This window comes from Sceloporus undulatus, chromosome 1, assembly GCF_019175285.1.
Source record: "Sceloporus undulatus isolate JIND9_A2432 ecotype Alabama chromosome 1, SceUnd_v1.1, whole genome shotgun sequence".
Classification (NCBI taxonomy): Eukaryota; Metazoa; Chordata; class Lepidosauria; order Squamata; family Phrynosomatidae; genus Sceloporus; species Sceloporus undulatus.
The window spans coordinates 5,263,780-5,277,155 of NC_056522.1; the positions used below are offsets into that span (position 1 = coordinate 5,263,780).

Below are 13,376 nucleotides of genomic sequence, written 5' to 3' on the forward strand. Positions count from 1 at the left end.
GGGCCCAGTGACAGACCCTAACCTCCACAAATCCATCCAGCTTTTTTTCTAAACTTGTCTTTTGCAAACCTTGGAAGAGTTACTTTTTTGGACTATAATTCCTAGAATCTCCCAGCCAACATGGCCACTGTGGAGTCAGCAGTCAAAAAAAGTACCGTAAGTTTTCTTAGCTCTGAGAAAAAGTGGACTGGGGTGAGGTGGGGTGGGAAAGCTCCCAATAAGCTTGCAATAAAATAAAATAAAATAAAAATGAAACTCTCATCATCAGAAAATGCCAATAAGATAGTACAAGTAATATTGAACCTGCCTGTGGAAAATATATTTAATCATTATACGGTATTCAATAGTCATAATTTCATCTTCCATTGAGCTGAGGGGGAGAGAACCAACATCGATTACTGGGGTCAATGTGCAGAAGGTACTTTTGACAGTCTTTGGCAAATCTTCTGGGCTGCCTTGTGTCCTTCCCCTTCACCCTTTATAGGAGTCAATGCCAGATTTGATTTCTGTGCCAAGAGTTGATTTTGTAAGTTACTGGTGTTGAGCAGCACCCAGGGCAAAGTGTCCTTGTAGAGAGGATTAGAGCTCCAAGTTTCAACTAATAAAAAGGGCTTATGAGCATTACTTTGATCGAGGCTTTTAGCCCCTGAACACAATATAAGAGCAGCTGTTGCTGAAAGGGCCCCAAGTGTGATGTGCTGGACTTGCATAGAAAATGTTGTTGCACTTATTAGATAAATCTCAAAGGGATCTTGTAGCACTTTTGAGACTAACAGAGTGAAAGAAGCTGTAGGATAAGCTTTTGTAGACTCGGTCTACTTCCTCAGATGCCTTTACAAAGTCTACGAAAGCTCATGCTACAACTTCTTTTTCTCAGTTAGTCTCAAAGATGCCACAAAACTCCTTTGCATACTGATATTCCAAACTAACATGGCTATGTCTCTGATTTATTAGATTAACATAAGATAAAGTATAGATTTACAAGTGTGTTTGATGAAGACACAGGAGAAAGCCTTCTCTGGTTGAACTCCCTTTCATGGGAGGTCTGGTCGGTCCCCTTCCTGCTGGCAAATGAAAGCCTTTTTATTTGGTCAGACCTTTGAAATTTAATTATGCATTAGTAGTTTGCATGTGAAGTGGTGTTCTGTATTTTAATCTTTTATTGGTCATTGTGTTTTAAATGTGTTTTTAATCAGTGTGACCATTTAAAAAATAATACAGTACTGCTATTTGTAGATTTTTGTGGGTTTTGGGGGCTATGTGGCCATGTTCTAGAAGAGTTTATTCCTGACGTTTTGCCTGCATCTGTGGCTGGCATCTTCAGTGTTTAGGTAATCTGGTCATCTGTTGGGAGAAGGTGAGAGGATGGACTGTTGGAGTGACTGGCGATTGGAAGAACCATATAATGCTTGGATGGAGTAGTTAGAGGGGTTAGGAGAGTTGGAGTCAGAGTTAGGATGTGAATGAGGGATAGAGTGAGAGTCAGGATTCAGATCTATTAAATAAGTAATCTGTGATGTTATGTTCAATTTCTATTTGTATTATACACTTGAGCCTCTGAGAAAGCCACATAAGAGATATTGGAAAGCTTTCTGGTCCATGGTGTCTGTGGTGGCAGCCATTAATTCATGGTGGTGTTGTCCAGTGGGGGATCAGATAAATAAAGTCTTGCTCAGGGACTGTGAGGGCATCTAGAAGGTCCCCACAACTGAGACCACAGTGGTGGGATGGGAGAATCATAGAATCATAGAGTTGGAAGAGACTGCAAGGGCCATCCGGTCCAACCCCAATCCGCCATGCAGGAAATCACAATCAATGCATCCCCGACAGATGGCCATCCAGCCTCTGTTTGAAGACCTCTAAGGAAGGAGACTCCACTACACTTCGAGGGAGTTTGTTCCACTGCCCAACAGCCCTTACTGTCAGGAAGTTCCTCCTAATGTTGAGGTGGAATCTCTGTAGTTTGCATCCATTGTTCTGCGTTCTAGTCTCTGGAGCAGCAGAAAACAAGCTTGCTCCCTCCTCAACATGACATCCTTTCAAATAGTTAAACAGGGATGTCATATCACATCTTAACCTTCTTTTCTCCAGGCTAAACATTCCCAGCTCCCTGAGTCATTCTTCATAGGACATGGTTTCCAGACCCTTCACCATTTTAATCGCCCTCCTTTGGACACACTCCAGTTTCTCAATGTCCTTTTTTAATTGTGGTGCCCAGAATTGGACACAGTATTCCAGGTGGGGCCTGACCAAGCAGAATAGAGTGGCACTATTACTTCTCTTGATCTAGACACTATACTTCTATTGATGCAGCCTAAAATTGCATTGGCCTTGTTAGCTGCCGCATCACAGTTGACTCATGTTCAACTTGTGGTCTACTTGGACTCCTAGATCCCTTTCACACGTAGTTTCATTCAGCCAGGTGTCCCCCATCCTATATCTGTGCATTTCATTTTTCTGCCCTAAGTGCAGTACCTTACATTTCTCTGTGTTGAATTTCATTTTGTTAGCATTGGCCCAGTTTTCTAGTCTGTTTAGGTCATTTTGAATCTTGATCCTGTCCTCTGGGGTATTAGCTACTCCTCCTAATTTGGTGTCATCTGCAAATTTGATAAGTATGCCCCCAATTTTGTCCTCCAAGTCTTTGATAAAAGGTCTTCACATTGGTGGCAAAGGTAGGGATAAGTGGAAACCTACACTGTACACAGTGTACAGTGGCACGATTTGAAGAAGTCAACACATTTGTGGCAGTGGGTTGGGACAAGTGGAAGCCTCAGACTAAGGCTCATCTTACTCTGTGTGGGCAACAGTGGTCCAGGAGTCCATTTATGTCCCTTAAAACCTCTGATGGGCCACATCAGTGCCATTAGTTAAATCAAAATGGTGTAGGAGGACAAGAGAGAGGGCCTTCTCTGCTGTAGCACCCTAGTTAATAAATAATAATAAATAATAAAAATTTTATTTATATACTGCCTTTCCTGAGATCAAGGCAGTTAACAACATTTCACATTGGCAATAGTTAAAACCATCAAACATCATTAAAAACATCTTAAAATATAAAACATAGCAATAAACCAACTCAACAGTGCTGTCGAGAGGGGAGGAGGGGTTATTTCAGGGAACAGAGGTCAGGGGTATGCCTGCTTAAAAAGATGTGTTTTTAACCCCTTCTTAAATTGGTCTAATGAGGTGGCCGAGCAGAGCTCGTCGGGAAGTGAGTTCCAGAGCTTGGGGGCCGAGGTAGAAAAGGCCCTCTGGGTGGTAGTAGACAATCTAGCCTCTGGAACCCTCAACAATTGCTTCCCGACCGACCTGAGTGCGTGAGGCGGATTATATGGGGAAAGGCGGTCCTCCAAGTACCCTGGGCCCAAGCCATGTAGGGCTTTATAGGTAATAACCAACACCTTGTATTGCGCCCGGAAGCGAATAGGCAGCCAATGAAGGTCTTTAAGGACCAGTGTTATATGACTGGCCCTGGATGTACCAGTGACCAGTCTTGCCGCCATATTCTGCACCAATTGCAGCTTCCGGGTATGGTACAAGGGTTGCCCCATGTAGAGCGCATTGCAGAAATCCAGCTGAGAGGTTACCAGAGCGTGTACTACTGTTTCAAGGTCCCCCCGGCCCAGGTAGGGATGCAGCTGGCGTATCAGCCGAAGCTGATGACAGGTGCTCCTGACCGTCGTGTCCACCTGAGATGTAAGGTGGAGCGACGAGTCAAGGAGCACCCCTAGACTGCGCGCAGAGTCCTTCACGGGAAGCATGATCCCGTTCAGGACAGGTGGAACCACCGCCATCCCTGGGCCAGGAGAACCTATCACGAGCACTTCCGTTTTCTCTGGATTCAGGCTGAGTCTGTTTTCCCTCATCCAGCCCATTACCGACTCCAGACAGGCAACGAGAGGAGAGATGCCATCCTTGGTCACTGAATCAGTCAGAGACATAGAGAAGACTATTTGGGTGTCATCAGCGTACTGATAACCCCGCGCCCCATGCCTCCGGATGATCTCTCCCAGCGGTTTCATGTAAATGTTAAAGAGCATGGGGGACAGAATAGCTCCTTGAGGGACCCCAGATGTAAGGGCCCTCTTGTTGGAGCACACGTCCCCCAGCCTCACCATCTGGAACCTCCCAGAGAGATAGGATCGGAACCACTGGAGCGCAGTGCCTCCGATTCCCAGCTCCACTAGGCTCTCCAGAAGGATGCCATGGTCAATGGTATCGAAAGCCGCTGAGATGTCCAAGAGCACTAACAGGGACATGCTACCCCTGTCCATGCCCAGTTAAGGAACTCCTTCCTACTGGAAACCTGACTGGCACCAACCTTACTGTCATTCTGGTGCCAAGTGAAAACACAGTTGCTCACTAAAGCTTTTGGGGCTTTACTGGCTTTACAAAACCCTTACCAATATATGGTTTTAACTAGCCTTTAACCATTCTAACTACCTTTAATCTGTCTTTTTTAACTTGCTAAATTGTTTGATATATCTTTAGACTAATCATTTAAAAATATTTATTATACGCTTCTTGAGATACCTACATAGAGGATGGCACCAAAACCCACACAAGAGGATCTTAGAGGCCATACTTTCCCCACCCCAACAACTACAGTCAGCCCTCTGTTTTTGCAGAAGATCCGTTCCGGACCCTCCTGCAAAAATGGAATTTCACACATATTCAAGCCCCATAGGCTTGAATGGGGGTGCGTGCCATGAGATGTTGCAGGCATGTGCCCCATTTGGATCCCCTCTGTTTGCTCCTTGCGAGTAAGGGAGGGTCGTGGATATGAAGTCCACGCAAAACGGAGGGGCAACTGTAGTTTCTAACTGTGGAAATCTTGGTGCTCCTGAAAAACCCAGTAGTGCCACACTGAAGTCAACCTTTCTTTCTGGCTGCAGATTCTTTTGATTTTATCAGGCTGTGAACAAGGTAAGGGAAATGCCACAAATTCGGTGCTCCTCCCTTTGCACCAACAAAAAGCTCATGGACAAAAATTCAGCCGATTTGCTGCAGGACAGCCTGAAGCAGAGTCAAGAATTTTGCAGTGGATCCTTCAGTTCTCCAAGTGTGCAGCCGGTGCACTACCAAATATAATATAAATAAATAAATAAATAAAAATTATGGATCTTGTGAGAATTAATTTACTGGAAATTACATCTATAGCACTATGAAGGCTTTGCCCTTAGATGAACAGGTTGGACGAGTTGGCAGGCAGTTAAGCCATCATTCCTTCAAGAAGAGATAATTCAAAGGCTGAAATAGGTGCAGTCTGGAAAGTCTCTTCAAGGATTATATAGTGAAATATGTTGCTTTAAAGGAATTAATGAAAGAAGGAAAGAGAGGGAATGAGAGAGCAGACAATCTATGGGGCTTTATAGACATTTTAAAGAATAAAGCAAATAATATTAATAATTTGGGGCCTTTATTAGTGAATGAAAAGGTTTTATTTTTTGGGGGGATGGCTAAACCTGTCTAACTATGTGCATTTACCTGAATGACAAGATTCATGGTCATGGAGCCTTGAACAAAAATGAACAAGCTTTTTTTTTTCAGTTAAAGGATGCATTGCCACCAGGGTTATCTGTCTATGGCCCGGTACACACCGCCTGCAAAAGGCGGACTGGAGCTGCCTCTTTTTGCTGCACAGCATTACCACAGCAACCAAATTATTATTATTATTATTATTAACCTTTATTTATGAAGCGCTGTAAATTTACACAGTGCTGTACATGCAATCTTTTTAGTTAGATGGTTCCCTGCCCTCAGGCTTACAATCTAAAAAGACATGACACAGAAGGAGAAGGGAGTGGTGACGGGAAAAGGTAAGAGGTCCAGCAGTTCCTCTCAACCTCCGAGGCCTGGACCAAGGCAGATGGACTGAAGGGAGGGCTTGGCTTCAAAATGGAAGGTTAATCATTATCCATGGAAAATAAATACTCACAAGTAGGATAATACATATACAGTACATAGCAATACAGGAAATGGATCGATAAACAGTCAACAACAGAACATCAGATAGTAAGCGACAATTATGCGATGCCTGGGAAGGCTTCTCGGAACAGGATGGTTTTCAACTCCGTTTTGAAACTGGTTAAAGAAGTGATGGCTCTTGCTTGTGGAGGAAGAAGGTTCCAGGAGTGAGGGGCAGCAAGTGAAAAGGGGCGAATCCGGGATGGGGCAGAGGAAATCCTGGGCTGGGACAGGAACCCTTGACTACCAGAATGGAGGGCTCTGGTGGGAAGGTGAGGAGAAAGAAGGTCTGATAAGTAAGGAGGGGCCAGTCCATGGAGGGCTTTGAATGTCGACAGCAGGAGCTTATACTGAATGCGGAAAGGGAGAGGGAGCCAGTGAAGGGATGCCAACACAGGAGAGATGTGGTCAGAGCGGTGGGTGGAAGTGATAATGCGTGCAGCTGAATGCTGGACAGAGATTAAAGGACGGAGGTGAGAAAGAGGAAGCCCAGCCAGGAGGACATTACAGTAATCAAGTCGCGAGATCACTAGGGCATGGACCAGGATCTTGGCAGTAGAGGCGGAGAGATATGGTCGGAGGCACGGTACTGCTGCACAGCAAAAAAGGAGCGCTTAGAAGCAGCTCCTGTTTGCTGCACAGCTGCGACACAGCAAAGCGCCATAGGATGGTGCGGGGAGGTCGCAGCTGCGCAGCACCATTTGGATGCGCAGCTACGATGTCACCAATGTGTGAGATGTGTGGGCAGGGCCGCACAATCATGGTGGCCCCCACACATACTAGGGTTAGGAAGCGTGCTGTTGGTGCGTGATCCCTAACCCTAGTATCGCTAGGAGCACGGCGCATTTGGGCAATCTGTACCATACCTTTAATTGCTAGGGTTGACAGGTGAAATAAGAGACAGGACTCCTGTTCCCTTAATAGGTGTGTAGAAGAGGGAATTTCAGGTTTGCTTGTGATCTGGTTGTGTGACAAGCAGCACCTGCTGAAATTCCCTCTTCTATACAACCATTAAAGTGACAGGAGCCAGTGTGTTGTAGTGGTTTGAGCATTGGACTAGGTCTCTAGAGATCAGGATTCGATTCCTTGCTCGGCCATGGCAACCTACTGCTTGAACTCAGGTGAGTCACACACTCTCAGCCCCAGAATGCCCCATGACAGGGTCTCCACAAGTCAGAAATGACTTGAAGGCTCACGACAAGAAACCCTGCCCTTATTTCACCCAAGAACCCTAAAAATCAGGTACTTGCTGCACACAGGACTGAAATCACTAGTGGATACAGCCAGTTGCCTCTCTTGTTTTTTTCCTTACCAAGCTTGCTTGTGGGGAAGGAACAGATAGTTCTTGCAGAGAGCTGAACAGACCAGAGGTGGCCTGGGGAGTCTGGAAGACCACAAAACCACAAAACCAGTATTTGGGAGAGCCACATGCAGCTCCAAAGCTGGACTGTCTAATTTAGCAGACAATATTGTTAAAAGAGCAATAGTAAAATGGGAACCATATGTAATAAATAAATGTCTAGTAAACCAAATAGTGCTTTGCGTGTTGGGCTAGGACACTTGGGGACTAGGGTTCAAATCTACGCTTGGCCACGGCAACTCATTGGGTGGCCTTGGGCAAGTCAAATTCTCAGCCTCAGTGGAAGGCTATAGCAAAACTCTTCCAAGGAAACCTTGCCAGGAAAACCCTGGGATAGGGTCACCATAAATCAGAGTCAACTTGAAGGAGGGAATACCCAAGTGGACTTTCAGAATTAGAGTTACATTGGCCCGTTATAGACGGGCACCCTAGGACGGACTCAGTCTGTGCTAGGGTTAGAAAGGGACGTCTCTTCCAGACGCCCCTAACCCTAGCATGGACTGAGTCCGTAACAAATGGCGGCAGCCGTTCCACATGGCTGCCGCCATTTTGACGTAACGGATGCTCTGTGTCCGCACATTGTGCGGCGGAAGTGACGCCACGAGTGTGCGACTAGCGCCTCGCGGCGTCTCTTCCGGGCCGCAAGAAGGAGCGTGATTTTCACGCTCCTTCTTTGCTGCGTCCGGGAACCGCGCCGTTTGGCTGCTGCAGTTCCTGGATGCAGTAACCGGCGGCGGCAGCAGACCACCGCATTTCGGCAGTCTGTAACCCACCATTGTGTTCTCTGTGTTCCTCAGAAAAGGCCAAGGAAAAGCTGTTCCGGACAAATCTTGCCAAGAAAACCCCATGACAGGTTTGCCTTAAGGTCAACAGAAGTGAGAAACAACTTGAAGGCACACAACAACCAACCAAGAGAACAAATAGCAGCAAGGCTGACCACGTAGGCAATGAACTACTCCTAAATCCCCAGCTAAAGAAATAGGTCATATTGAGGATGGAGCAAGCTTGTTTTCTGCTGCTCCAGAGAATATGACCCGGAAAAATGGATACAAGCTTCAGGAAAAGAGATTCTACCTCAACATTAAGAGGAACTTTCTCACAGTAAGGACTGTTCGACAGTGGAACACACTTTCTCAGAGTGTGGTGGAGTCTCCCTCTTTTGAAGTCTTTAAACTTTAAACAGAGACTGGATAGCCATCCATTGGGGATGCTATGATTGAGAGTTGGACTGAATGGCCCTTGTGGTCTCTTCTAACTCTATGATTCTATGAGGATTTAGCCTGGTGCTGAAAGTTCAATACAGCTGGTGTGAAGTGTAGGTCTTCAGGGTTGACAAGTGAAATTGGAGGTGTCACCATGGAGAATTTATCATCCTGTCCCACTCCGATGCACTTCCCCAATGTAGAATGTGACAGACAGGGTGAGGAAAGTGTGGTCCCTAGGGCTGTTTTTGTGAACCCCGGGGTCCACACATTTTTTTTGCCCCGCGTATCCCCAATGCTACCCTTCATTTAAATTTTGATTCATTTCCCCCTTCATCCACTTTAAGTTCAGGAGGGACTTTTTCCAAAAGTGACCAAAAGTTGACTTCTACGTCAGTTCTGGGTTTTGAAAAAGGCCTGTAAAGGGATAAAATGGCCAGGATAGGACCAAAATGGGATGAAACTGCTCTCCATTTTCTAGGGTCCCCCCAAAATATTTTCAGCCTTAATGGGTCTTCCAACTCCCAACAGTTGTCTAATCCTGAGGTAAGAGGTACTATTTTTGGATTACAATTCCAAAAATCGTCCAGACATCATGACATTGTCCACACTGTTCAAAGGATACCGGGAGCCGTAGGCCAACTCCATACCTTCTCCATGCAAGGTGCTATCTGTGGGACAATGAGATTAGGATACACAATGTATGGGCTGATTAGGGGAAGGAGGCCTTTCTATTTTTATTTATTTATTTGATTTATAGCTTGCCTTCCTACCAAGATTTCACCAAATTGAGCAGCCAAAAACATCAAAGGTCTGTGTCAAAGTTCTGCAAGGATGCTGTACCTGTGGGTGAGTTGTGAGAAGAGAGGATCCCGACACATAGGAAACTTTCTCATAATGTGACTGGATGATCCAGTTGGAGCTGCCAAGAGCATATCCAGAACTAAGAGGAGAAACCTGTACTGCACCAAAAAGTTCCTATGGGAAAGGAAAGAAAGGGGGGGGGGGGAACCCAAACAACAATTAATTATTCAGAAAATAATTTCCAATGCACAATGTAGTAGTCAGTTGTTGTATTTGTGCTGTTGTATTTGTGCAAAGGCTTATTGGATCCAAAACACACTGCAGAAATAATCCAGTTTGAGACTGCTTTAATGGCACTGGCTCAGTGCTAGGGAATCCTGGGAATTGTAGTTTATTGTGGCACCAGAGCTCTTTGACAGAGAAATTTAAATATCTCACAAAACTACAGTTCCCAGAATTACTTAGTATTGAGCCAGGACTATTAAACTGGTCTCAAACTGCACTTTTCTGCAGTGTGTTTTGGACCTTAGCACCTTCGAAACTAACTGTGTGAAAAAAGTTGTAGCATAAGCTTTCACAGATGCATGGAGTGAACTGGTGCCCAGGAAGGACCCTTGCAATCAGACTGTATGAATAGCCATAGAAATGGAAAACTTGTGCTGATGGCACACTGAAGAAAGAATCCAGTTTGAGACCACTTTAGCTGCCTGGCTCAATGCTAGGGAATTTTGGGAACTGTTATTTCATGAGCTATTAAGCCTTCTCTGTCAGACAGCTCTGGTGCCATAATTAACTACAGCACTGAGCTAGGGCAGTTAAAGCAGTCTCAAACTGGATTCTTTCTGCAGTGTGTTTTGGACTGAAGTGACAAAAGCAAGAGGAAAGATGTTCCCTAAGGCCAGGGTGGGTGGATAACCATATGAATGGTGGAGGGAGTTTTGGGAGGTGATGTGAATTGGTGGCATCCTTTCAGTATTTTAAAAATCAAACTATTTCTAATATGTGTATTTTTAAACAGAATTGTGATATAATTGAGACTTTTTTAAATATAAAATAAGTTTTTAGCTAAACCTTTATTTTAAAAATTGTAAGCTGCTCCTTCTATGCCAGGAGAAAGGAAGGACAGAAATCTGAATAATTAAAAATAAAACATAAATAAACAACCAGAAAGGTCGTCCCGCTCTGCTTGTGGTTTGCCCAGAAATGTCTGCTTTTGAAAAGACTGGCTGCTGATAACTAGTTACTGGATCACTTGTTTTTCTGCACTACAACTTCCAGAATCCCTCTGCTAGCATGCCCAACTTCGGGGAGTCGCACTTTCCAAGCTTTGGGCCAGACAGATTTTTGGCATGATCTTTAATTGTTCTTCTTACATTCTCTACAAATATATTTAAAACTGTTTCCCCTTTCTGCAATTAACTCAGCGGCTTGTATTAAACATATTGACATCCTGTCTCTCAGTTTCAAATTTCCAAGGCAGCCTACAATGTAAATTACAAGGGTGACACTAAAACCAGTTTAAAAGAACAGCTACAGCAGCAGAAAACCCATACCAAACAAATTAGGAACAATTAGCCAAAATCGAGAAGAACTGCAGCAGGGAAAATATATAATCAAGGAGTACCTCTGAGTATTCCTTGCCTAAGGAAACCCTATAAAATTAATGGAGTTGTTATAAGCTACCAGGCAAATGGAAGGCATATATATGCACATGTGTGCTGTTGTTGTTGTGTGCTTCAAGTCATTCCTGATTTATGGCAATCGTATCACAGGGTTTTCTTGACAAACTTCTTGAGAGGGGGGTTTGCCATTGCTATCCTCTAAGGCTGAGAGACTGTGACTTGCCTAAGATCACCCAGTGGGTTTCCATGGCTGAGTGCGGATTTGAATTTTGCTCTCCAGAATCATAGGTTGCATCCACACTGCAGAAATAATCCAATCTTTTGACATAGCAGCTATGGCTCAATGCTATGGAATTCTGGGAATTGTAGTTTATTGTGGCACCAGAGCTCTCTGACAGAGAAAGAATCATAGAATCATAGAGTTGGAAGAGACCATAAGGACCATCCAGTCCTACCCCTTTCTGCTATGCAGGAAATCACAATCAAAGCATCCCCAACAGATAGGCATCCAGCCTGTTTAAAGACTTCCAAGGAAGGAGACTCCACTACACTCTGAGGAAGAGTGTTCCACTATTGCAAAGATAAATAAACTACAGACCCCAGAATTCCTTAGCACTGGGCCAGGGCATTTAAAGTGGTCTCAAACTGGATTACTTCTGCAGTGTGTTTTGGACCAGAGAAAGTTAAATGTCTCACAAAACTACAGTTCCCAGAATTCCACAGCACTGAGCCACGATAGTTAAAGTTGTGTCAAACTCGAATATTTCTGCAGTGTGGTCAAGCCACTACATCATGCTGGTTCTCATGCACATGCACATGAACCCTACGACTTTAAAATAGGGATGGGCAACTGTGGAGGCTGAAGGGCCAATTTTTCTTCCCAGAGAGCCCCTGGGGGCAGCAAAGATTGCCAAGAATGCCACAAAAATGAAAACAAAAAGCAGAAAAAGGAGATGTTAAGAGGTCCTCTTCTACTTTTGAAACATGGGTATTTGTTTACGCTAAAGAGGGTGTTGTATACAAGTTATTTAAAAAGGAAATTGCCTTGTGTGGAAACAGTTCACCTTTTTTAATGGTCAAAAACAGCACTCCCAGGAGTTTGGAGGGGCTGCAGGCCACAGAAATAGATTTGGGAGCCATCCCTGGTCCCAAATTTCATATAAAGAAAGACCAAAAGGCTATGAAAGAGCACAAGAGGCCACAACTAATAAGATCTTGTCTGAGGTTGCCTTTCATGTGACCTGAAGAGGTAGAAGCAAACTGAGCATTGGAGGAAATACTAATCAACAGGCAGATTTGTATTCCGCATGCGACCGGGGAGGAATACTTATGGTATAGTTTGGTATAAGGCTTTGAGTGTTGGCCTAGGACCCTGGGAGTTGTTCTCGTGTGCCTTCAAGTTGTTTCTGACTTATAGTGACCCTATCATAGGGTTTTTTGGGGCTGAGCATGTGTGACTCCAAGGTCACCCAGTGGATTTCTATGGATGAGCAGGAAATGGAAGCTTGTTCTCCATGGTTGTAGTCCAATGCTCAAACCACTACAACATGTTGCGTCTCTGTGAGACCAGGCTTCCTATCCCCACATTATTATTATTAACCTTTATTTATGAAGCGCTGTAAATTTACACAGCGCTGTACATACAATCTTTTAGTTAGACGATTCCCTGCCCACGGGCTTACAATCTAAAAAGACATGACACAGAAGGAGAAGGGAGTGGTGGAGGGAAAGGGTAAGAGGTCCAGCAGTTCCTCTCTACCTCCAAGGCCTGGACCAAGGCAGATGGTCATGGAAACCTACTGGGTGATCTTGGGCACAAGCCATCTTCTGTCAACCTCAAAGGAAGTCTCCTCAGAATAAGTCCTGCCCAGAAAACTCTTTGATAAGGTCACCATATGACAGAGTGAACTTGAAGGCAGACCCAGAATGGTGTAGTTGTTGGAACCTTGGACTAGGGCTTCAGGAAACCAGAGTCTGATCCCCACTTAGCCTTAGAAACCCAGTGGGAGACCTTGGGCAAGTCAAACTCTCAGTCTGAACAAAACTTGTCAAGAAAACCCAGTTATAGGGTTGCCTTAGAGCTGCCATAAGTTGGAAGTGACTTGAAGGCACATGATTTGCCTCCATCCCACCCCAAAAGCTTCAGTTCTCACCCAAAGTCCTTGTATGAGGAATACTTACTATTTTCTGGGAGTACCCAACCAGCTGGATCTTACTGAGTGCCGAGTTCACTTCCTGCATATTGTAGCATCTTCTCCATGTAGCCACTTCCACAGCATCCTTCAAGGGGCTGGGAAGCAACCTGCACAAATCAGACAGAGATTAGAGTTGTCAGTACAGTGAAAATCTGGACAAACTCACCAGGTTTGTGATTGAAAGGTGATCAAGATGGAAGTATCTCTGCAACTCCTGATGCAT

The 13,376-nt window shown here is 44.7% G+C and overlaps 1 protein-coding gene across 1 annotated transcript in view; it reads right to left on the minus strand.

Annotated features, from left to right (window-relative positions):
• Window positions 1-13,376, minus strand: part of INTS9 (integrator complex subunit 9) — a 102,262-nt gene that overhangs the window by 45,045 nt on the left and 43,841 nt on the right. The window contains exons 7-8 of the mRNA XM_042446461.1: window positions 13,140-13,260; window positions 9,376-9,510 (exon numbers count right to left, since the gene is read on the minus strand). Of these exons, the coding sequence (XP_042302395.1) occupies window positions 9,376-9,510; window positions 13,140-13,260 (256 nt within the window). The remainder of the gene's footprint in view (window positions 1-9,375; window positions 9,511-13,139; window positions 13,261-13,376) is intronic.